This window comes from Mercenaria mercenaria, chromosome 8, assembly GCF_021730395.1.
Source record: "Mercenaria mercenaria strain notata chromosome 8, MADL_Memer_1, whole genome shotgun sequence".
Classification (NCBI taxonomy): Eukaryota; Metazoa; Mollusca; class Bivalvia; order Venerida; family Veneridae; genus Mercenaria; species Mercenaria mercenaria.
Window position 1 is genome coordinate 63157435 of NC_069368.1, and position 27634 is coordinate 63185068.

General features: G+C 32.0%; 1 protein-coding gene across 1 annotated transcript; it reads right to left on the bottom strand.

The window, feature by feature from the left end:
- Positions 1–27227, bottom strand: LOC123543657 (uncharacterized). The gene is made up of 15 exons (XM_045329724.2): positions 27096–27227; positions 22219–22284; positions 19013–19144; positions 7736–7789; positions 7316–7426; positions 6195–6255; positions 5167–5657; positions 4563–4819; positions 3142–3370; positions 2882–2929; positions 2370–2537; positions 1912–1974; positions 1268–1336; positions 1016–1081; positions 1–395 (listed from the first exon to the last, which is right to left on the bottom strand). The coding sequence occupies exons 1-15, from the start codon at positions 27225–27227 to the stop codon at positions 123–125; spliced, it is 2220 nt and encodes a 739-aa protein (XP_045185659.2). The 3' UTR covers positions 1–122.
- Between the last annotated feature and the right edge of the window lie 407 nt (positions 27228–27634).

The window sequence follows — 27634 nt, forward strand, 5'->3', positions numbered from 1 at the left end:
ATGTGTACATGGCGCTACATATCACGTTGACGTGATGTCAACATAACATCGTTGTGATGATTAAAGCATTGTTAGTCATATTAAAATTTGAAATAAACACAGCTTTACTTTGAGCAGCTGATTTAGACAAAGTATGCTTTTACACGTTGGATAATATAATCCTGTTCAGTATCCGCCAATAAGATGGTGTTTCTGTTCATTTTCCCGCGAAATTTAGTAATCAGGTAGCTTAAGTCTAATTCAAGCTCGTCTTTCTTGTTAATTGTAAGACAATCCTTCACAGCAAAGTTTATACTGACACCGCATCCAACAGGCTTTTTGGAAAACACCATTTTGCCACTATCGGCAAGTATTCCGATAAACACTCTTTTTCTTGTCCATTCAACCACAGCGACCTGGAAACATTTATCAAGAATATCATCATTAAATGATTCATATATAGAATTTAATATACATGTATCTACTTTCGCAGAATACAGTCAAAATGATATCCTGCTATTACTGAAACATGTTTTCTACACTGCTTTTGTACTTATAATAATACTAGTATGTAAAATACAGGAATTAGTTGTGTGATCCTAGCTATCGGTACCACAAACACTCCAACCGGAGCACAGGGTGATGAATTAACTTTAATGCACCGTAAAACAGTCATACTATTTTTTCATTTTTATTTCACCGCTATGTTATAAGTAAATATTACTTATTATACATGTTACATATAGGTGACTGAATTGCACATCGGATAGTTTAACATTATGCTTTTTTTTTACTTACATCAGATATGTCAATTTTATTCAGGACTTTGAACTAGTACATAACTATTTTACAATATTAATATGTATAAATGCATATGTAATAAGTTAAGTATTAACTCTGTATCGGGAAATGTGTACTCGTTATATAGTGGAATAATATTGCACTCCTAAAGAGGTCGTGTTTATTTCCCGATAAAAAGTTAGTAACCTATACATATATCCCACATTCTACAAAACATTATATAGTTTGTCCTTACAGTAACGTCAGTAGTTTGTGGTCGGATCGTTTGACTGTCATCTGACGGTGATACAACATGGCAATTCTGTAACATAAAAGTTGCATACAATAATAGAATGACTGTACAAAATAAGCAAACATTTGATAAAAGTACTAAACAATCAATTTTACATTATTCATCAGTGCAACATTTTACTGACGTTATACTTTTAAAACATTACACATTTTATTTCACATAGTAATCAGCATATCATAGTTAAATCGTGTTTACCTCTGCTGTGATTTCTTTATTACCGCTTGTCTGTTTTTTTCTTTTTAGCTCGTTTTCACCATCAGCGACCTGCAAAACCATCATACGGCACGGAGTGAGAAAAACGTCTTTAAGTCTGTTTAATCTTGCTTATTATACAAAGTGTTATACTGAATCTCATTTGAGCACTATTTGATAATTTAACTTACGTTATTCCAGAAGTGTTTTCAGTAGTTTAATAATCAGCCAATACAATTTGCCTATACGGGATGATGCTAACATATATTTCTATATTATTTTATACAGATTATCAGCAGGTGTACGACTATTTTACCAGGATTAAAAGTAGAACCACCTAAATTGTGATAATATATCAAACGTCTTAAAAACGTGTCGTCTTTTGCAGATTCACCTCTTTAGATTAGGATTTTAGTCAATATTGAAAAAAAAAGATAACATGGATGTATATTTTTAAACTAAAGCTGTGTACAATGTAGGTCTTTGTTTGATTGTAATGCAATGGTAATACATTATATCGCTGGTTCATTTTCCTACCTTTTATATGCTGAGTTTTTGTGCCTTAATATATAACTGATTATAAACGTTCAAATCAAAGTTCCTTAGAATTATTTTTAAGCAGCATATATGTAAACAAATAACCAAACCTCCTCTGTTGTTCTTTTTCTGTGTATCACGTGATTTGGAAGTCTTGCCACAACTACAGAGGGCTGAAAAAGATAATTATACTTTTAAGTATAGATATCGTGATCATGATCAAAATGCGAACATTTTTTATATAACATTTCGTATCACTTACATTTGCATTCGAAATGTCTAAACGTAAAATTTACATACAAATAGCATAAATGTTTAAACTGATGACTAATTTACGGAGGCAAAACATGGATCAATATATTTATTCTTTTGTATAAGCAAAGAGAACTGATTTACTCTAAATTGGTTCGGAAGCTTTTTTATTTAGAAAACTTGTTACCGGGAGAATTTAACTTTATTTTACCCTGTAAAATATAACTGGTACGAGTACACGAGTATAGATACAATGTACATGCTAATATACCTGTATAAATAAATAAATAAATAAATAAATAAATAAATGTCGTACTTTATTATTCTGGTTTGGTTCTTGTTCAGCATTTCCTGTTACTACGTCTCTAGTTTGCGGTCTCAGTTCTTCTCTAGAATGTTTTCGGGCTCTGGCAGCTGCATCTTCTGCGTGCTCTAATCTTTGATTAAGTTCTGTTATTTCGATCCGTAGGTCAGCATTTTGTTTCTAAATAAAAAGTTTCATCACTTTCTCACAAGTCTTAACATAAGTAAGTCACAATAGATAAAACAATACGTACATATTCACGTAAAAGGATAAATCGTTTGCTATTAGATAAAACTGATCCTGTGGCAATCCAGTCCTTTCAGTAGATAGGTAGGGAAACACAGATGCCATCAGACAAACTCTTTCAAATATATTCAAATACTAATGAAGTAAAAGTTTCATAAATATATTGACTTTAATAAGATATATAAGAAGATCTTTGGAGCATAGATAACCAGACATAGATTTGCAACATAGTATTCAGACGTTTGGCAGTTACATATGTGATGAGTAACAAAGCTAACCTGTAATGTTTGTAATTTCCGTAATGACGTTTCTTCGGTTCTTGACATCTGAAATAGTTACAAAGGTACACGAAACAATATAACATAATACAAATGTTATAATAATATCTTTCGCACCAACATCAACAACACCTTCGTAGACCTACGTAGACCATTTGAATTTGAATTTGTAGACCATTTATCATGCATTTTAATCATTACTCAATTTATTTGTATTGATTTGTTGACAGATCACACTAATTGTTTGATTATATACTTACAACGTCAATTTTCCTTTGAAGACTTAGATTCTTTTGTTTTACTGTTTCCAAGGCAGTGTTGTCCGTTTCTACCTGTTCTTGTTTTTGTAGCTCGACCTCTAGTGTTTTCACTTTCTTTCTTAAGGACTTATTATCTTCCTCTGTTACACGGTTCTTTGACTGTAACATCAAATATTTTCTCTCCAGCTCATCAATCTTTTCCAAAACTCGCTCTTGACAGGCTTCACTGCTGCCATTTATAGAAAAAAAAGAAATATGTTTTAACAAAATATATTTATTTATTAATATGCTAAGACTGCTTAATACCAAGTGATGCCGGAGTCTAGGAAGATTCTCAGTCCGTTTATCAGTCAGTCCCTCAACATTACCTACGGTTTCAATTCAATTCAAATTAAATGTGGTATGTTTAGCATATTTCAAATGGACATGTTTCACAGAAACGTCTATCCTCAAAACGGTCCCATCAGTTCAACTGAAACACTATTCTAAATGCACGAGATGAAACCCTCATTGTTCTTTAGTTATACCCCGTTTTATAAGTAATTGATCTTAACCTCCATTTTCTCTTTTCTTTAAATTGTAAATAACGTAATATTAATAATGCGCATTTTTCCTTTCAATATCCAGTCGAAATTTAAATTTTGAAGATTTTCTTGAATCCAAACATCATATGTAAACAGATTTTACCAACTAACTGTTACTGCAAGACATTTAATAAATTTAATACAAAGTCTGTTGAGGTCAGGTTATCTGTAATACTGTGTATTTCTTTCTTCGTAATGACACTAAGTAATGTGTTCTCAGAAAAGCATTTTCTACTCCATAGAGTTATAAAATGCGGTTCTGAAGTTACATTATGTAATGAAGAGCTATTATTACCAGCTATCAGTAGCCGCTACAAACTGACCGGCAACAAGATTAATTGAGTTGGAACTGTTTCAATATCTCTCCCAGCCAGATGTTAGAGTCAGAGATAAAATATATTGCATGTTTACAAAGTGGTATTACAGATGATTTTATGGCAGCTATTATATTTAAGTTAAATGTCTGTTACGAGTGATGCCAGTCTAGACAATTAAATAAATAATGTAATTCTATATGCAAACTGTATACTTTTTGCATTAATTATTTTCTCAAAAAGGCAAGATGTTTCTGTTTTTTCAGCATTCGTCTTTACTACATTACGATTGAACTTTTATATCGTTTTAACCGCTAACAAATATTTGATCAAATAAAAAGCATATTACAGAATATTAGAATTTTAAATATATTAAGTGGCCATTTTTCATTAATATATTTGATCTTAACATATTCACTTCAAATGTATAAAACCTTCATCAAATTTAAACGACTGAAGACAAGACTAACTACTCATCAATTTAATAATAACAAGGACTCTATTTATATGCTAAACTACATACTTCTCATTCGTCTTCTTTTGCTGACGATGAAAACTTGTCTTTTTGCTCAACAGATCCTCCAGGTATGTCTTTCTTTCCTCTATACTCTTAATTCGAAGTAACTTCTTCACGTGCGTTTGTCTTAATGGCGTGGCAGGTTGCCCCAATATCTCCCGTCTTTTCCACGCTTCTGTGAATTTAAGAAAAACGCCCCAGACTTCATCGTTCAGTACGGCACATTGTAATTCAACCTCAAGTACATTTTTGGTCTTGGCTCTCTGCAAAGAAACAAGTTTGGTTTTTCAAATGTGTGGAGCATTATATTAAGTATTCATTGAATTTATTATAAGTTCATAAGATTTTCAACTCGATCAACATTTTTGATACTCTGATATCCACCAAATACATGGTGCTAAACAACAGTTGATTTGAATTATTCATTGCTAAAAATGCAATCTGTATTAAACTCGGAGATCTGATCTTTAATTTCTAAACAAATGCGTTTTTTTTTCTAATTATCGTATATTAGATTTTCCTTTGCAGTACAACTACAATCAGTTTCAAGAAGACGTAACTTCTATATAATTATACATATATATATGGTATACTACGCTGAATTACTTACGTCGACGCCCATAACTTCAGCAGCCGTGTCCCGAAGGTGACTTGCACACTTTTTCTCATTGTGCAGATACATTGCTTTTGATGTAGTGTACAGTCGTCTGAATAATTTTACCTTATCCTCAAATGATGTTGCCATCGAGTGCTCATGTTGTTCATTATGTAGCATTCCGATTTTAAACGCTTCGTTATCGGTCAGCTTAGTATATATGTCCATTGTAACATGGGTAATATGGTCAAGTTTCTGGTCTCTCAAATTTTGAATTGCCTGACGGGTGTGATTTCCTCCTATAACTTCGATTATACTTCGGCCGGGTGTTTCGATGTCGATATGGCCCACATATTCTTCAACATAGCCGATTAACACACCAAATGTGCATTTGTTTTTCATCAATTGGTTTTCAAGATTTTTTACGTGATTTTCATCTAGGTCCCGCACTTGTCTACAATGAGCGGGAGCTGTCAAGTTTTCGATAGGCACCAAAATGCTTCTACCTGTTACGGTTAAAATGCATTTTATAATTGATTAATAGACAATATTCTATGCAGAAAAGAACAACATAAAATCAAGCATACGTTACAAAATTGAATCACAATTACATTAAATTGTCCAATGCTTATTTTCTTTTGATATATGATTGACAATCAAGTGTTAGTAAAACAGAAAACAGTTTCAGTGGGTACCAGGGTGCATAAGAGCTATAACTACGCCTCTGTAAAGGACTCCGTTATGTGTGTGTGTTTGTGCGTGCATGCGTGCGTGCGTGTGTGTGTTTTCAAGGAATCTTTTAAAGATAGTATTCATATCCCTAACAAACAAGCTTAACCGCATACTTTTGGAGCTAGGAATTTGGCTGGTTGCGTTGAAATTAGTTTTTGGATGCAGCTAACCGACAGGTAGTACAATTGCTTCTTACAGGCAACCGTTGCGGAAGATTCATCAATATCTGAATTAACTAATAACGCATTACTATTTATTTTCATTTATGTATATAAAACTAGCACGGTATTTTACTTTAAACTAATTCTTACCTATTACGTTTGAGATGGGACTTGAATTTCCTGTTCCGGAATGTGTAATAAATGCATCATTCTGAAAAGTGTGAAATATTATTCAAAAGTTGTCAATGTTATTTTCATTAATATTGTCTAAATACGGAAACCTTTCAAATACCACTTTAAGGATTAATTTATGATAAAAAATGGTCAGCAATTGTACTGAAATGTTCTTTGTTACAGAAGTTTTTTTTTTCGTTCGTGAGGTTTAACACTGTTTTGAAACAGAGTAACCAACGTCCTTAACCTAGCGACATTTTTTTTTTCACAAAACATTGCCTACAAAAACAATGTAATGGGGCAACAATGCATGTAAATGTTACCTATAATTAATGTAATTCACAAAGATGTTGAGCTGATCTTGTGTTAGATGTTCGAGTCTTACATAAAACAAATCAATTTCTTATGTTGATTATTAGCGGCAAGTTACTCGAAGATTCATCCATGCAATGTAAGTTACTGACCAAACAATACCTACTATGATTGACCTCTAAGTATAACACTGACCTTTGAGAGAGGGACTTGGGTCTTACTCATGGCATATCGTTTCCCTATGGGGAATATTTATGCCAAATGATTTTAAGAGTGACGGGCGGACGGAAGCACACAGCCTATTTCTAGCCGTTTTCTTCGAAAAAGGTGGCTTACAGAAACATACGCAAATACCCCCACCCCTTATCAGAAACATGCGGAAACTAAGGTACATCTCTTAGTTTCCATTAGGCAATATTCACTTAAATTCAAACTTAATAATTGTTTTATCGAAATCGCTTACGCAAACAGATATAACGAAAAGGAGAGATAAACAATTATTAGTTGTAGTTATCTCAAAGTTTCAAATAAACTGCAGTGCATAATTGCTGAAAAGATTATTTTAGTACAAGTTTTACGTGGCAAGTGCTTTAATTCCTGATATATAATGAGTGATCAAATAATTCTATTACCTTGACAATTTCTAAATGGGTATGATTTTAAATGAATTATTTAAACCTACTTCTTATCCGCTAATAACTAAATTATCTAAATATACAAAGTTTGATATGTTGAAGGAAGTTTCGTTATATGACCTTAATCGGACTCATTGTTTTCAATAATACCTCGTTATCGGAAATTATTTGCCATGCGTCTCGTTCAGTGGCATTGTGGCTTATCCTGACGTCCTCTACTGTTTCTTTTGCGTCACCTTTATCTGATTCGGAAGATGTTGACTGTCAAATATTAGGAATAAGGAATTATGAATATTAATAAATACTCATATATAAATACATGTATACACAAATAACTGTTTGCTATACAAACTTGTATTCTATGTACTCTTTTCAAATAATATATAATTTGCTTATGTGTGCCACTGTGAAAATCTATTAGTATTTTTAAGTGAGCATTTATTCTGGGACATCCTGTATGAGAATGCTTTGATAAACAGTTGTTTATGAGTCTGTTTGAACTATTTATGCTTAATTTAGTCAAATAGTGTTAAAAATTGATGGGAGATTTAGAACATAGTTGCAACTTACATTTTCATATTCCAGTGCTTGAGATGCTTTAGATACATGGAACTCAACACATGCCTAAAATGGAAAGAAAATATGTTAAACTTGGTTTCGCTGTAAGTTGTAATCAGTTATTATGTCAATACTAGACGGTGTCCCAAGAGTTTGCACCATTTTATCAAAAACCTTTTACTCTGATAGGATCTTTGGAAATGTTTCACCTACCAGGGATCTGCTATAATCACTGCATCCTGTCTGCAGAAATAAGACTGAACAGATACATTATTTATATTTGTTTATCTTTTGTGGTCAGATTAAAAAAAAAAGGTATTTAAAGGAAGGATCTGTGTGTAGTAGCCAGTAAGGAAAAAGATATATTTCGATATTTTCTGTTAGATCTGTGTCGTTGATGCATTCCAGGCTGCCGGGAATTGATATAGTCGTTAAGAATGATACTGTTCCGACATATTTTAAGTACGCATACAGATTGTGTTCTCCTGCATGCTTAATTTCACTATTTGTCTAACATTCCCAAGGTTAACATGTGTGCAACTGCTGAAAAATGCTATGCTTCGAATACTGGAATACGTACAAATATTTTCGCTTTTGTTTTTGTTCAGTTTGTTTCTGATACATTTAGTTTACCATCATATGTTAATAGTTTACTTTTTTTAGAAATGAATGTTAAAACATAGTTATGTATAAATAAACTTAAAGGGACTTATTAGGCCAATGCAGCTACCGGGTGTTTTCAAAATTAAAATAAGCTATATATATATATATATATATATATATAAAATGCAAAAGTTTGTACCGGATCAAGTATATATATATAATGTTACTCATGTAATGTTGTTTATTTTTTCTTTATATATATATATATAATATGTACGGGATGAATGTTATAATACTATTAATATGATACTGTAACTAAAATGTAACTATGAAAACGATACAACATAATTTAGTGAAAGTGCCAAGTGTTTTCCCTCGTATTCAAGAGCAATTTTTAAGCTCCATTATCAGCAATTATAGAATAATGATAAAGAATAGTACAGATTCAGAATCAGTAAATTATGTTTACGTAATATTCATTACAGGAAATTATAAGTTACATATTAATTTAATAAATCAATATATTTCAATCCTACCAGGTTAGGTATTAACAACAATCTAATAGGATGACGTAATAAGGATAAAGTGTAAGTAGAGAGAGTAGGTACAGTTACTATATGCATTTTATTTATATATATATATATATATATATATATATATATAATCGGCATATTAGAATTGAAACAAAACAGCAGAGCTTAACTGTCTTTTAAGGAGGGTCGATACCTAATTCGTCTTTCGATTTTGACGAAACTTTGTCCAACTGTAGCACTATGGTTCCTTATTATTTTTCCGTCGTCTTGGAAACAATACCTTATCAGTGATGACGTCACGAACGTCGCAACTTAGGGTGCCAAAATGCATCAAAACCGCTGTTTCGATAATAATATAATAATAATAATTATTATTATTATTATTATGTTTCGAGACTTCTAAAATACCTAATTACGATTTAAAATGAGTGAAACTTTACATTTTGAAACTTATTTAATTTATATAAGGACTAGCGTCTTTATAAGTGGTATCGCACCACATTAAAACGGACATTTATCATTTGATTGAGCAACCCATGTTCCTTCTGATATTAAATTTTGACAAAAATAAATATACGCAAAAATGACATCTTTGAAAAACTACAGGCTCATTAAAAGTCTGATTTTTAGCACATGTGGTCAATTTACAGATGAAATGTCAAATAATAAAAGGGAAATTTACGTTTTTAGTTTTTTCACAGTATAATGTTGAAGACAAACCGTCCTTCCTATTTTTGGACGCATAATTCGGCGTTTTGACGCTAGATGCTAAAGCGTCACATGCAATTTGAAATCTGTACACGTGTTTGTACTTCGTTCTACGAGGAGAACACGTAATAAGCAAATATAACTGGAGGAAAATGAATTGTAAAACTTTGATATCGAATCGTGCGCATACTTAAATGTAGTTTATAAAACCACCACGCATAAATATTTATTTTCTACTAACCCCACCACCATGGCAATTATTATTAAATGTACAAAACTAGAAACATGGAGAGCTCTATTGAGATTACGGATGTCTGTGGAATTTATCGCTTTTCCCTTTCTACATCTCAAATATGTCGGAGGTTTACGAAATTGCTTCATTCCGCTTCGAAAATTTGCCGTTAGAATAGAAAAATGTCTATACCCCATCTACTTGATTTGTTATAAGCTCACCCGTGTCAATTATCAATCCCTTATCATGAGTTATTATGCACATTAGTTACATTTGCTATTGTATGTTGTTCAAAGGAATAGTATGATAATGTGTGGTTCCATAACGCTAAAGGGGTCAGGAATAATGCAGCTCTCATAACAAGTAGGGATAAGCCAGACTAGTTCCTTCTTCTAAGTCTGGGCATCTTCTCTATAATGTAAGAAGTCGACCTTTTTTAAGGTCAGCTATTTACTGCTGACAGTTTTTGTTGTAATAATAAATGTAGTTTATCTAAGCATACAGACACTAAATAGAAAAATGGTGCGAAAAAAACGGTATCGCATAATGGCGGATACAAATAGTCCTCAGATTTTTTGCTCTGTAGAGCTATTTTCCTTACTTTCTTTGCAATTGTTTTGCTAAAATCACATGACAGATTTATGCTTGACATGTAGGTATCATTTTCATAATGAAATAACAACATGACAATTTTTTTCATGGAAACTTAGATCATACACCACCAGTATAATTTGGGGTCTCATTTTTTAGCTGATTTTGCAGTTTGTGTGTTTGACTGAAATTATTTTTCTTACATCAAACATGACCCCTACTTTTTTATTTTTAGTTTGCACTGACAACATTCTTCAAGAAAATTAAGTAAACAGGCATTTAAAATGGGTCCTGATGTGTGCTGCGGTCATTGGAATTAGGTCAGTTTTGAATAGAATAAAGAACAACATCTATTTAGTGTGTTATAACCTCTAATAGGATTTCTATTCACTACAGCTTGACTTGTAAAACTAATGTTAAAATGCAGACAGCTGGACTTACAAAGTCTGTTGAGATCAAATAGTCTGTAATAATATTAATTTCTTCACACTGACACTAAATTATTTTCTCAGAAAAACATTTTCTCTCTAGGCTCATCTCAACAGACTTATAAAATGCGATTCTGAGGTTATATAACATCATGAAGAGCCATTAGTAGCACCTGTCAATAGCCACCACAAACTGACCGGCAACAAGATTAATTGAATAAACTATTTCAAATGACCTGTACCAGATGTTTGATTTTTCTCTAGAACTGAAAGAAAGCCAAGCCTTTTTCATGCAGAACTGAAGTAATTGGTTAGGCATTTATAGCTGCTGAATAGCTGCTGCAGAACTTTTTTTAACATTCTCATCTTTCGAAATGTTTTTTTTTTTATTTGTTTACATTACTGTAGAAAATATGACAGGAGTCAGGAGTTTATGTTATCAATATAATATTATTAAAATTGCTTTAGAAATCGCTAGTTTGACTTTAAGAAAGCATTACAAATGAAAATTACTTTTTCAAAAAAAGAAAATTGATGCATCATAACAATCAAGGCTGCCATTACCAAATTCTGCCTGTAACAGTTAATAAAAATAATTAACGTCTCATAATAAATTATTATGGACTTTTAAAACTACTTAAAGTTTAAACTGCGCATTATACTACTTACGATTTACTAATTCGATTCACAAAAGAACAATTTTTTGTAGCCAGACGTTCTATGCAATTGAAAAATTCAAATAACTATTATGGCATAACCATTTCTGTGGTCAGTTAAAACAAGGACATGGAAATAAAGTAGTATGAAATTTTACCTGAAACGGTGTATGTCATAATTATAATGGTGACATTTAATGCAGAGGAAGATCCTATGTGCACTTTCAGGCATTGTATCCGACGTGGGTAGACATCAGTCTATAACCTACATTTCCCATTCTATTAAAAAATATGTCCACAGGCCCATTACAAAATCCCCTTTTCCTCTTTCTGTGACCCCTGCACCCACCCATTTACTGTGGCTTATCTCAACAGGAATTCAACATATAATTGGTGCACTTTTGTATGTATGTTATTTGATTGGGGATAAATTACATATTATTGTACATTACATTTTCATCTGTCTGTAAAAGTGTTATAACATATTTTCATGAAATTTCCTTAAAACCATGTGTATTAAAATATAAATATTTCCTGCATGAATTATTTAGACCGCTTAATTTTCATTTATTTCTGTCAACAGTTGAACTTAATTTCATAAAAATACTACTTATCAAATACTGCAGACGTGATTATTTTTGCACAATTTTTTTTTTACCAAATCGCGAATCCAGTTAAAATGTACGCGTAACACATCTCGCTTTATATTAGGAAAAGTAAGCATCATAAGGAATTTCATTCTTTGTGTATGTGAATATTTTAGCATGTTAACCAGATCGGAAGTACCATTTTCATCATTATTTAAAAATTGACACCATGAATACTTCGAGCGTTTCCAAAAACTAGACAATTAATCTATACTAGCTTGAAGAATAATCATTTTTGTATTTCAGAAGAAAAATGTAGCTTATTACTGTTTTTAAAAGTTATCAATTCAAGAACAAGAGCTGTCTGTAAGACAGCACGCTGCTTGACTCTGAATTAGAGCTTTGCCAGTAAAAGGGACATAAATTTGTTAAAATTCTAATCAGAGTTATGGGGATTGTTTCTTATGGTGTAGCCTTTGATAGTAAATAACTATTTTAAGTTTCAAGTCAATAGCTTTAATAATAACAGAGACATTGAACGTTATGTAAAACTTTAACCAAAAAATTCTAAGTTAAAAAGGGACATAAATCTGACAAAATTCAAATCAGAGTTACGTGAATTGTTTCTCCTGGTGTAGACTGTGAAAATAAATAACTACGTTAAGTTTCAAGTCAAAAGCTTTGATAGTAACAGAGATATTTGACTTTATCAAAAACTTTAATGAAAAAGTTCTAAATTAAAAAGGGGCATAAATCTGTCAAAATTCAATCAGAGTTATGGGGATTATTTCTCCTGGTGTAGACTGTGATAGTAAATAACTATTTTAAGTTTCAAGTCAATAGCTCTGATAGTAACAGAGATATTTGACTTTATCAAAATCTTTAACAAACACCGACGCCGACGACGACACCAGGGGGAGTGCAATAGCTCTACATTTTCTTCGAAATGTCGAACTAAAAACTGCAATTAACCACAATTGTAGCAGCACTGAGTAAGCATATCAGCATTCAATATGACTGAAAACTATGCAGGTCTTACTTTTCGTGTTTTTGCTGATTTACTTTTCCAGTTGGAACAAACTTTCCTACACCCTTTATAACGTTACATGTATTCCATAATACATACAACATAAAAATGCTTTCTTAAATCATGGAAAGTTGAAATCATATTTATATTGTTTTTCCCTTAAACAACCTGGTTGATTAAACAGGCTTAATTTTAACTATGATTGAAAAATTTCTCTACACTATGACATATAAACTTTCAGATTGATATGATTTTCTAAAGTTGCCACCTTCAATTATGTTGGTCAGTTTTCAAGTCATTTGTTATTGTTATTACTTAGCACCCTACTAATAAACTTTGATAATGTGGCAGTTGACCTCAATACAATCGACACTGTTTATTTTCCAATACAGGTAAATCCAGTATTTGCTTTATAATGAATCTATGACGGATTATCTTTGAAAACCCCTGGACTCAACTGCCACATTATCAAAGCTTATTAGTAGTAGTGCACAGCATGTCTTCACTATCTAATCAGAATTATAATTGATGTAATACATTGCACCATGCCATTCACAGGGACCACTACAGTCTAATTAACATGAATCTGCATGGGGACTGTAGATAGGGGGAAAAATTGTGACTTATTGCAGAGATTAATCTACCCTCTGACATAAGTAAAAAAACTTTGGCGGTATATTGAATAAAATGTATTTAATTCATTCACAAAAATGATTTGAAGGTATCTTGAAAAAAAAAAGATTTTTTTTTTCAATTTCAAATCTCTTCCCACTGTTTTTTCTTATCAAGGATTCAAACAATTCATAAATAGAATTAAATTGACAGTATATTGATGTAATTTATACATTTTCAAATTTAAATTGTAATTTATTTATACTTACTGGGATCTTTCATAATTAGTGAAAATTGATTTCTCTCTCTACCTTACTCACCAAGTCATAAAAGCAAAGCACTGCTTATTGAACTCTTGGGGCAGTCGGCCAAAGGTTACATTACATCATGAACACGCTTGCAATGATCTTAATGAGATGGTGATTACTAGCGAGTATGAAATCTGTCCGGTTCAGAATCGCATTTGTCCAGTCGTTAGAGATAGAGGCAAGAGATATTGTAAAATTTTTTAGAAAGTGGTATCAGAGAGGATTGATTTTATGGCCAGGTGCTTGACATTCAATGACTCTAACGACTGATGCCAGTCTAGTAGACAGCCAGAAACACAAGTTTCTCGGCACTTCTCTTTCATGGGATATAAAAGAGTGACGCAGAGAGATGATTACATAAAATAAAAAGCAAAGTAATTGATACAATCCTACATAAAAGTACCAAATTCTCCAACTTCAGCTAGAAAAAGATAACTGTTCAGCAATTTGTTATACCTCATGGTTGATTAAATGTTTATTACCATTAACCCAATCTGAACCCAGAGTTCTTCATGGTGTGTTACTGATATAATCCTTATGATTATCTAATTGAAACCAGATGTTAGCCAATAGTGGACAGTGTAGATACTTGAAATATAAAGATGATAAAGTAAAACATTTTTTTCTTTTTACTTGAAATATAAAGATGATAAAGTAAAACATTTTTTTCTTTTTCATTATCTCCTTTCAAAATATTTCAAACAATAGGAAAAACAATAACATCATTAGATACTAAACAGTAATTAGGTGAAATAGAAGGTATCATACAAGACTACTTTCTTTCGGGATTTAAAAAAAAAAAAGAAAAAAATAGTGGTGCAAAAGTTTGTTTGAGAAAGCATGTAATTCTATATAAAAAGGTTACATAGCCAAAAATAGTTTGCTCATAGGAGAAGTTTAAAAAGTTAACAGAGTTACGAGAAATCTTTAACCCATTAAAATGTAGATTCTACTTTCACATATAAAAAGTGCTTGAAAAGAGACTAATTGCATGTATAAAAGCCTAAAACATATGTGTTTTCCATTATGCAGTTCTCGCAAAAAAGCATCACCATGTTTGAAGTCACCCAAAGTAAAGATATTTAAATATTATTCAGGAAAGTTACTTTGTTAAATGACTAGTACTTACTGTGCTAAAATATGTTAAAAATTATTACCAAGACATGACAACTGTACAAGTATAAAACATAGAAATAATGCACTAAGCATACATGTCAATGGTGTATTCCATTGCAATTTGCCTAAAATGTATGACAGTAGAAAATTTTAGTAATTGTTAATAATCTGCTTGAAACTACATGTTTAACAGGTAAGGTGAGAATATAAATGCGAAAAGCAGCCTAATAGCGACTGCGACCAGCAATTAGCTATTTAGTCAGTATATGTCTCTTGAGATGTTCAGCAAACAGTATGGATCATGATCAGACTGCACGGATGTGCAGACTGATCCGGTAACACAGTGGCCGTAAGGCTGGCTTTCACATGATGCGACTCAGATGCTGCTTCACTTAATACATTAATCATGAGTATAAGTTTCTATAATACTACAGTTTTTTATTAATACATCTCAGAGCTACTTGTATATAATCTAGTACATATTTTTAACAATCACCTAATTAATAGTCACATTTAACGAAACTAAGCACCAGACTGTTTGAGATTTTTTAAAAAGTTAATGGTACTGTCCAAACTGAAGGATGGACAATTTCATTACAGAAATTTACCAGGGTAAAAATTAAGTTACTCTGGATATTTTCACTCTGTTTAGAACATTGTAAATGTCTTCAATTAAAATCACATTTTCATTTGAATGCAGATCTTCGAATGTATTAAATGTTTAACAATTATAAAATCCATCTGTTTCAGTTGACAAACCGGAATAAGATTTAAAAAAAAAAAAAAAAAAAAAAAAAAATGTACTTTATGTTCTCGTGTTTTGTGACTGCATGCTAATTTTGCAAGATTTATATCAATATATATAATTTACATGTATAATACTTTTACATTTCTTTCCTTTTCAATCTTAAGTATAATTTTAAAGCAGCATGCCTCCAGATTAGGCTAAAATGTAATATTTCTTTCAAATTGAAATTTGATCATATTATGAACATTAGAACATGAATTTGTGTTTCTAAAATATTTTAAAAGTTCCAGATCAAGAAAAAATGATGACCGCGTCGGGAATCGAACCCCGAACCGTCGCGGCAATAAAGACATTTTCCCGTCGTCGTAACCAATAGCACATAGCTGAAGTAGTGAATAATGACTTCAAAATAATGATACATGTATTCATAATCGAGACAGTTTACCTGGAGTAAAAGCGTAAAACAGCAAATTCTCATGCGTTTCCGTAACATAAAGTTTGTCAGTAATAAAGCTTTAAAGCCTTCTTAAGAAATATAGCATTTATTTCAAAATTATTTTTTTATTATTCAATGATCTGGAGGCATGCCGCTTAAAATATACACTAGAACAGAAAAGAACATTTCAGTTTCGCAAACATTATGTCTTGATTAACTTGAGCTACATGTATGTTCAGCACTGATCACAGGCTAGGAAATCAGGTGAGTGATAAAATAGAAAAAGTTCCAGCCTTGCAAAAATGAATTTAACTAAATGGCTATACTTATCGGAGCAAAATGAAAATACTAAGAAAAACTGTATGTTTTTGCTTTCTATCCTAATAGTGTGATGAAATAATCAAATTTTGCTCAAGCAAACACTACTTGACCATCTTGATGTGTAACTGGGCTTATCAGATCACAATGGGCAATGAATTGGCTACCTGCTGTGAAAACTGCTACACTGACCACTTAATGGTTTCAATGTAGCTAACAGTACACGCTTCCTCAGCTGTGAGAAAATTCTGACAAATAATTAAGTTTTAAAGTGGATAGATAAAGTAATACCCAGTATATGAGAGATCGCCGTGTTGTCACCCATTATATTAACACCTGTTTATCTGGTGGTGGGCAAAACAAATGTTGCTACATCGTTTGTGAATGGGATCGATTTTTTTAAAATATTTTTTTCGCTCATTTATGGATTTTAAAATATCCAAAAAAAATTCATAAAAGCTTATGATTTTCATATTTTCTCATTTAAATATCTTTTTAAAATGAATAACTATTTAATATGACATATGAATTTAATAACGGCGTAGCGATGCTGCAAACTTTGAGAGAAAAAAAAACACTTTAAGTTAAGCGTTCATAATTAGATCTAATCCATTTTATTTCGAAATAATGATTAAAAGTAATCAATAAAATGCTTGTTTTATCTTCTTTCCATTGATAAAAACCTATTATCATGTGTGTTTTAAGACAGACATCCTTGTTTACAAAAAAAACATGGACGCTCGGCGTCTGCCCACTCGATCTTTGTCTTACCAGTTCTAAAAATAGAAAATACAACGGATTTGTATACAAATACGATCATTCCTATATGGTGCAAATTAGTGGTAGGAATCTGTTATAATTGTATTTATCTTTGTTATAAAAACCATTAAACATTCGTCAAATTCGTAAAAGTTACAACATTTTCATAAATTGTGTAAAAATAAATGGGAAGTATTGATGCACTCGAGATAATTTACTTCATGTATAACAAATCACGTGTTATTTTCAAAACTGTGAACATATAGTTACTATTATAAAACATACTTCTTTAAAACTGGAACAACTGATACGTATTAGACCTTCCTGTTTAAAAGTAACAGAAAAGCCTATCAAGTGATATACACCAAACGCTTTCTAAATTATGTTTAAAAAGTGTTAAATATATGTGCTGAATAGATATATATTACTTGTAATATATTAGATATGGCGGTTTTGCATGTTATATGTGATCCCAGCATCGATAATCAATGTTGATTATTAATGGCTTGGAAATATAACGGTCCTTCAACGTATTGACACAAATAAAGTATGATTCTTTCCAGGATTGTTTTCACTTTCCAGAGAGGCAATCTTCACTTTTATTTTGACTATACTAAACAATCCATATTTAACAACTGACACAATATTGGTTGAGAGTTCGACAGCCTTTAAAAGCAGTACTTAAAAAGGTAAATGCTATAGATTCCGGTAATTTTATCAAAACTGATAAACAATTATCTGAGTCAAATAGATTTCTGCATAGCTTCGCCACATGCAACTGACAAGTTTGACTGCACATAAACATGAGGCACCATCATACAATGTGTACTTTTGATAGAAGTCAAGAAATAACTTTATAAATGTTAAAGACTTGGACACTTAGCAAAACTTCTTTAGCCCCTCACTATCTTTTGAAATGTATTTTACAGTTAATACATGTACCAGTATGTTTTTTTAAAATTGCTCAAATAGGATATTAGGAAATTTAAAGTAGGTTGAAACATACGATTCACAGTTTATATACGAACGATTTTCGTTATTTGACTAGTAAAAACACTTGACATAAATAGAATTTCTATATGCTGTCATAACTTTTTTAATTTAAAAAGAAACAAGATTTGGTTTTGATGTATCAGTGCAGTTTCTACACTATTATCTCATACATTCAGTTACCTGTTTTATAAAATCATTACATTTTTGCGCATTTTCGTAGTTTTTTCCAAAACGAAAGAAAAGAGGTCGTAAACTAATGAAATCAAATCTAAGCGTCATCTGATTTTGTTTTTATATTCAATGAAATGAAATTGGTTATTACAAATATATTTCGCTAAACTTTATGTAAGAAAATGAATACATGTTCTATCAGAACTAATAAAGACGTTGAGGGGGCGTAATATATTTTGATTAGAAAATAAGTGAATCGCACATAAATTATTTAAATTTAGGTTTCTTTAAATATTACTACCCAATACATTTATTCAAGAAAATAGACAAGACAAACCTTCATTAAGGTGAGTTTTCGTTATTATGCAGTATATGTACATGTACAAGAGGGATTTTTTATAAATGCATGCGACAACATATTAATTTTTTTGGTGTTATTCATATATGCAACAAAATAACTTACGGTCGTGTAGCCCTTTATCCATTTAAGAAAGGCAGTCCTTGACGAACGGCAACTCTTTTCAAGTTGATAGTTCCCTTCCGGTACGAAATTGTTGATATTAAAAGTAAGCTCACCATTTGATTCTGTTTGTACCTAAAAAAATGATAAAGAGCAAAAATATATATGACTAAGGGTCTTAATAAACTAATGGAATACCGATTGTAATAGATAGACTAATTATTATGATATGATAAACGTTGCTAAAATATCACTGTTACAATCACAGCGCTGATTCTACATGGAACTTAAAGCGGCGTCATAAATTTGGTCGAGCGGATAATTTTGTTTAGAGTCACTTGTTACTTATGATAATTATGAAACTGAACCAAAGAACAATAAACCTTTCAATGATAATAAACTCATTTTACCGGAAAGTCCCATTGAAAATGAAACATTAAATTTATAACACAAAATTTATTAATTTAATCTTGTATGCACTTACCAATATATGTTCAAATTTGCTGGCCCCTTTAATACATCTTATGGCTGAGGGAGGAATCCTCTTTGTTTCCAAAGTACCGTTTTTTGTCACTGTCCAAGTATCCATATTCGTTGTTTAATTCCCTATCGAACTTCCTTTATATTTTGATACGTTTGAACCATTTCCCTGTTACATAGAACATTATATATGCACGCATGCATGGGCCCGCATGCATAATATGATACGTGTACTCTTAGAGGAGCGAAATGAATATTCCGATTGGACAGACCTACAGGAGGCGTGCCTACTGACATACTAATTTATGGTGTAGCTGTTTACCAAGACATCTCGAGTACAATAAAAATGTTGGCTAGCCATAAAAATCTCTTTAATGGCATTTTCAGAACAATTTACAATTTTGACGAAAACAGAAAAAAAAACTTAAATGTAACTATGAAGAAAAATAAATATCACTTTAGATTAATTATGTATGGCATATACCTGAGTACAAATATCAAAACAGGTTCAAATTTGTATTGCAAAAATGAAACGGTGTGTAGGGTAAGATAATAGAGTAGGTTAGAATATTTACGAGAAGCATTAAACGTACTGAGAAACGACTCGCTTCACTTTCCCATTCAAAATGGCCTAGCATCATTAATGGGGAAAATAACATTACATAAGCAAGAAATAAATAAGTAAAACAAATAATTAAAAATATATACGACGTCAGTAAAGGATAAACTTTTCTCTTTGGTCATCAAGAAATAAATATACCAGAACACACTGGGGCACCGCCTTGGAACGGTCAGTGGCAAAACCACCACTGGAGAGTTTCAAATGGAATATATTCTTGAAATTATAGTAAAATTTACAATAAAGTTTCACTCTCAAATTCAGCTGAGACCGAAAGATGTTTTGAAAACATTGGGCTACACCAGCGTTGCTTTGCCCTTTTTATCAGACTATCGACAATCTTATTTATTTTTATATTTTTAAGGCATAACAAAACTCTATCGACAATGCATTTATTGCATAATACGTAACGACTGTTTATATCCAAAATATAAAAATTTAGGATTATCGTATTCAATTTCAGGGAGCTGATTTAAACTCAGTGTATTACACACAATCATATACCTTTTAAATATATACATAATAAAGTATGTGTTCGAGAACACTGAAAATGTTTGTAGTCAAGGATGCATTAACCGGGTGACAAATGTGAAAAAAAAATTGGTTTTTCATATATATTTGACAATGTCAATCGATATAAAAGTACAGTTCTGACTATTTGATAAGGTTAAAGGTGATTATCGGGGGACTCTTGAAAATAGTATTGTTTTAATCCACTATAAAGACTTTGCTTTGAACCTACTTAGACGGTTTACCTAGACATCTGCGATTTTACTTTTGTAGACATAGATTATCTGAGCATCCACTTAGAATACAAAATTGGAAGATTCGATGGAATTAGAATACCATGTGAAGAGAGATATTGTTTTATCTGCAACAGTGTTGATACAAAAGATAAATCTCATTTTGTATATATTTGTCCTGCATATACTGATATTAGAAGAAAATAGATAAGTAACTTATACCCCATCCGTCCGTCTATTTATAAGTATTCTCAATTGTTAAGAGCAACTGATAGAAATATTCTTGTGAAACTATCATAATTCATTGGCGGTATACTTCTAAAAGCCGATGTTGAAAATCGTATTCAACGCTCTAACATATGTATCTGTTAATGTCTTGTTATAATATTATTTTTCATTTTTTAGCGGAACTGTATTAAACATTTGTTGAAGTCTTAGAATGTTATCTTGAACTTAAAAAACGAAACGTTGTATTCATCATCAGCTCCAATGCGCATGTACTGTTATTATGTTGCTATTTTTTATTTTATTTGATAACCATCATTATACAGCTATTGCAATAAAATTTGTTTCTAGGATTACTTGTGTAAATTGGCATGACGCTTTTCGTACCATGGTGATTAATTTGTGCGGTTTCATTATGACTGTGACTCAGGGCAAACCTGAAGCTCCGGTTTAAATTACAGACTCCGGTATATACCGGATTCAAGCAATTTGAGCTGAAAGTAATCTTAATGTATATATTTTGTAGTTATGGTGATACAAACCCTAACCTTTAGTCAGTATACCATGCATATTGTACTCTAAATACGTGCGAACAAGCAATAATTTTCGCCGTGCGCTTCGATCCGGGTATGCCCAGAAGACCGATCCAGCTCTGCAGTGAGCTCTATCGTATTATTAATTCGTTTTCTCAAACACACGACGACAAAATGGCGCCCGCCCAACCGAACTTCGCCTCAACTTTCTACAGGGGCGAAATTGAGTGAGGCAATGTTTGAGGAGGCGACATACGACGGGGTCACGTTGTACGTTTGACGGTGTGTCGGTGTGACAAAAAATGACAAATATAATCGGACCATTCTTTTTTATTTATAAGGATATGGATACTGCCTGAAGACGAAATCTACAAATGCACTGTATTAAAAGTGTGTTCAATAACTGCAGCTTTATTTAATTCATATATTAATATTTAATATTATGGCCTCATATCTACAAAACATTTTCAAGTACAGCTGAGTTTCACTTCATTTTCCACTTACACCTAAAGTGCACGATTATTACAAATAAAATGCTAAGTTAAATTGACAAATGACTATTCAGTAGAAATGGTCGGTTTCATTTAGAATATAGCAAACTCTAATTACATCCTCAATCTGTAATTCACCTGATGCCGAAAAATACTTTTCCAACATGGGGCTTGGTGTCACATTCTAGTGGCAATTAACAATGACATTAATTTCAATTTTAACTGCTGATAAACATCTGTTCACAATGCCGCTTGTTTGAACCAGAATGTTCCCATGTCATAAAAAGGTTTGCTTTCACTTGGCACTAATTGTATTTATTGTCTACGCATAGATGTTATAATATCCGATGTGCTTAGTACCTATCCATTTCCGCAGAAGTATTTTTTTCATAGTAAACAAGTGTTTAGACAATAGTTATACTAGGAAGCTCGTTTGATACAACATATATTTGATCGATTGAGAGTGTGTGTTGCTAATTCATTGTTCTAAATACAAAAAAAAAAAAACACAAGAAAATTAACTGACGTAAATTGTGATTTAGTATTATTGTCTTTCCTACCTACCGGCTAGGCAACATAGATGTAGGGAAACCGACTGCTGAATTAAACGTACTAATGCCTAACAGAAATATTGAAACATTTTCTTGGCGGAAACAGCATGCAAGTCTATAAAATAGCTTACCAAAGCATTCATATGTTTTGACCTTAACTTGGTTTTATGTCTACATGTAATGTGCATGCATGTATTAGTACTTTAGTAAATTGACCATTGATATAGATTTATTTTTTATAATAAATGAAAGGTATACTTAAGTATATGATATTGTTTAAACTCTATCGAATATTATGCACACATAGTATATAAACATTTATGTATCTCTAGAATGAATTTCAGATGTCAGAAGGTCCGAAGATTCTTACCATGTGTGCGCTCGTTGTTTCAATGTATTTGTATTAACAGTCTTCGCGTTTCTTTATTTGAGATCCCTTGGTCCCTTTTCCTCTGCCAAGTATTTATTTATTTATTTGGGTTTTACGGCGCATCAACACAGTATAGGTTATACGGCGCCGAACAGGACTACAGATGTTGGTTTCACATCTCATTTACATCGAAATAAAAACATAAGGTATGGAATCAAAATTTGCATACCTGCCAAGTAAGACGTAATATACTGTTTACTTTACTGATTATAAAAAGTATACACTATTTGTTTTTAGTTCTATGATCTTCAGTTCTTAAGGGAATGAATAAGGTAGTTTTACAACTTGGAAAATAGCAGTACTTTTACAATTAAGAAACTAAATACAATATTTAACATGAAAATTAAAAGAAAACAAAATTAAATCATATTGCGTCTGGTGTTGAATAGAACAGAACACAAACTTTATTCGTGTAGTGAAAGATGTTTCGATCTTTATCTTCTATATTTGATGCAATTTTTAAAAAATTATATGTAAGTCAGAAAAAAGATTGCAAATAATGGAAAACAGTACACGTAATGTACATTTGCTTTTCAAATTGTTACAATGTTCAAGAAACAATTCAGTATTTACGCAAATCTGGAAAATTCCTAGTCTTTTATTCTTTCAAATATAAAATACCAAACTATGTCTAATAAATACTTTTGCACACATGCTTATTGTAAAAAGTTCGTTTATATAAAAAGTAAATCAAATATGGTCAGGTAGCACTCTTTCCTGGCACTTGTACGGTGTAAAATAATATGTAATTCATGATAAAATTGCGGCCGTGTTTAAATGAAAATAAACATGATTAGAATTGATATGAATATGAAAACTTCTGAAATGTTACGTAGTTATTACAAACTTTGACACTAGTACCATAATAAGTAATGATTATAAAAACATGACTCAGTATATAAATCGTCCATAGTTTGTGCTATATGAACGGTATACAGCCAATGCATAACGTACACTGTTCCTGAACAAATCACTTTTCCAGCATTAAATTACGACTTCATGGTACTGAGATGATTATGATAGCTCTGATTCAAAAGGGTCATACATTGGTACCACATGATCCATGCAACAAATTATAGAATTAGAATATAATAGGTAAAATAGGTAAAAAGAGTGAAAGTTATTTTTACAACCTATATAATTCATTAATAGAATTTTTAAAATAGGAGAAGATGTGCAAAGAGTTTATAATTTATTATAATTTATTTTCTGTGATCTAACAGTAATATGTTATCTTATAGAAAGTAAAGAAACCCCATCACTTGAATCATTTTTGCACTTTTTAGTTATAATTACGAAATTTAACCAGTAAAAACTACGCTTATTTGTAGAAGTCAGCTGTTTGGATGTTTGTGTTTTCTATACGAGAGGTTGAGAAGGTTTAATTGAATGCAAATATCAAATGAATACCTTTCATGCATTTAATAAGAATAATTATTAGGGGAATACCATTAGAAAATCGGTGATGTTGGCTGCCAAGTAAGTTAAGTGTTTTCTTGCAAGAACATCACAAAAGACAAATTCTCTTGTCCAAGTTTCAACGTAATAGAATTTTTGTCTCAGTAAGTATGTAAGTAGCAAGTAAGTAATGACTATAGGCTACACATAGGTTATACCATCTACCGCGTGGGCTCAGCATCAAATTGAATTACAGGAATAACCTTAGAATCCCAAAAAAATAAAAGCAAATGTGTTTCTCTTTTCGCTCACAATTACTATTTTAATGATAAACATTCTACAAACACAAATGCTATAACTAAAAAATGCATTAATTTATGGATAAACATAGACATATATAAAGATTTGACACCGATGGCAATAACTCGCCCATTCTTCCCATATCCTACACCATCCTAATCAAACGCATGTCTGAAAGAAAATATTATAAGATGATAGATCTGGATTCAATTCTGGTTATCATTTCCTCACTTGAATCTTATATATATTATCAGGTCCCCGTTCGTGTCTCGAAATCTGCATTCCTTTATTGCATTAAAGTAACTGGTTACAATATATTCGGAGTTCATGCGTACTAAACGTAAGAATATGATCGGTAAATTCTTGCATTGTGCTATCTATTATATTATACATAGTTCTCTTGAATGATACATGTTTATGAAAATTAGAATAAGTATATACAGTAAAACAGTAAAATTTTAATCTGTAAATTGTACAAATGTAGATCATCAACTCTCAAGTGAAAGATATTCCATGAAGGATATGTGTCAAAGTTTATTAGAACTATCAAACATTTCAGACGGTGTCACATTGAAAGTTTACAATAAATTTTATTATGAAAATGTCTATTTCATTAAAATACGGCAATATTGACGTGATCATATATTCTAATATGTTTTTCTCTGTTACACTCTTAGGCTAGAATGACGTCACGTTAACCTGCGGTGACATCAATGTTTTCGTTGCGACCTTGAAAGAGTGCTAAGAACTGTATTCTGACTACTGTTTTAGATTCATATCGTATCAGGTTTGAAATAATTCATATGAAAAGTGTTTTAATACTATCTATACACCCGAGCGGTAATACGTAGAACAAATAATTTCATTCGGGCTGCGCCCTTGAAAAAATATTTCGCCCGACGCATAATCACCCGTCGTGCATATAAGGATCTTACAGGCCTGCCTATGTAAGACGGGGTTTTCCCTACCCGAGGGACAGTGTGGAATGGAAAACCGAGCATTAGCGCGGTTTTTTATCGATGCTGTCTCGAGGGTAGGGAAAACAGCTGTCTTACACAGGCAGACATGTTAGATCATTTTTATTGCCTATCATGTTCAAAATAGATCGTGGAGACAAATAGGTTTTTGGTATTTCCTGACATTATTTATAAAGTTTATGACATCACAATGGTACAAGTACTATGTGACGTCACCCGAGTGCACGGATAAATGTATACTTTCCCAACTAGGTAGGCAAGAATAAACTCTCTTTTGCTATAAATTATTTCTAAACGATTTTTCATCATTAAACACCGAAACACTGGGAAAATGCTTCTACGTTTTATATAAAATACATATCAGAGTCAAAATCATATATCATAGAAATGGTGCTACATTTAACTGGTACACTCTTGGCCGGCATTTTATTCGCAAGACTTATACACCTCCCTCGCCCCTTCCCCCTCCCCACAGACACCGTCCTGTTCTGATGTCATTATAATTTTGTAACGCTGACGTCACATCGACTTCTTATTTCGGGCCATATATACGACAAAAAATTATCATTCTCTGCTTCATTTACTTCTTTGTACTAAAATCGAAACAATATATAGCGGACTTATCTGTCTTGTAATATGTTTAAACACTAAATCCATTGTACATCGCATAAAATAATTTACTTGTGTACAAAAGGACGGTGAGGTACCTTCACACTTGAAACATCTCACTGAATACTTCTTGCTTCACACTTTAGACCTCTTACTTCAAATTTTCACATTTCATACTTCTCGCATAACAATTCACACCTAGACTCAATACTTCGTTCACACTTCATAGATTAAACATCATGTTCCTTGACGTCATTATGCTTTTTGTGTATTGGCATGACTGTGCATTTAACATTTCTTTTTCCATTTAATATTTACATTTTAACAATAAACATTCTTTTATTTTGTGAAAAAAAAAATAAAAAGTAAAACCTGATAAACACTTAACTGTGTCTTTTGCATTCTGAGAAGATGAGCGACAAATTTACTATACATTCGACATGATGTTAGGGTCAGCGCTTGCTCCCTGTGAACATATAGCGCGAAGGTTCGACGGTACGATGGCGATAACACTACAGTACGATGATAATAACACGACATTACGATGGCGATAACTTAACAGTATAATGACTATAACACAACAGTTCGATGGCGATAACACGAAGGTACGATGACGATAACACAACAGTACGATGGGGGTAACACGACAGTACAATGGTGATTACATAACAGTTCGATGGCGATAAAACGTCACTACGATGAAAATTACACGACAGTACGAAGGCGATACCACAACTGTTGGATGGAGAAGAGCGTCAGTACAATTGTAACAGTCCGTTGTACTATCGCGCTTCGCCATCTTAGTGTCACTCTTCACCGTCATAGTGTCGTGCTCCGTCATCGCACTGTTGCCTTTCACCATAGTAGTGCCACCATCGTACTGTAGTGTTTCGCCACCTTACTGCCGCACTTTGCCATTCACCATGATACTGTCCGCTTTTTTTCGAGCATGTGCAAACGAATTAAAGTCAGATTGGATTTACTTACTAATAAGATCTACATTTCTTTCAATACTATTTGTTCGTTTCAGTTTAAACTTATTTTTATTTTAAATGCTAGAAGATATTTTTTGAGGAATTTTCATTTGATTAACACCCGGATGATATGCGTTGGAATAACAGCTACTGGGTGATATAAACAATGTATGTACGTATACTGCATTGATGTATGAGAGCAATATTACTATACGGTTCATGGTACCAATTAAGATATGACCCTTATTAATTATTGTTATCATAAATTTCTCAGTATTTAATGGTTTCAGGAGCA

Excerpts from the sequence above, each read along its gene's own strand:
- LOC123543657 (XM_045329724.2), bottom strand. The coding sequence starts at position 27,227 with ATGGTGAAAGGCAACAGTGCGATGACGGAGCACGACACTATGACGGTG. Across the intron at positions 22,285-27,095 it reads TTCTCCATCCAACAGTTGTG|AATGTGACACCAAGCCCCAT; the intron begins GTATCGCCTTCG and ends AATTGCCACTAG. Across the intron at positions 3,371-4,562 it reads CAAAAGAAGACGAATGAGAA|CAGTGAAGCCTGTCAAGAGC; the intron begins GTATGTAGTTTA and ends TATAAATGGCAG.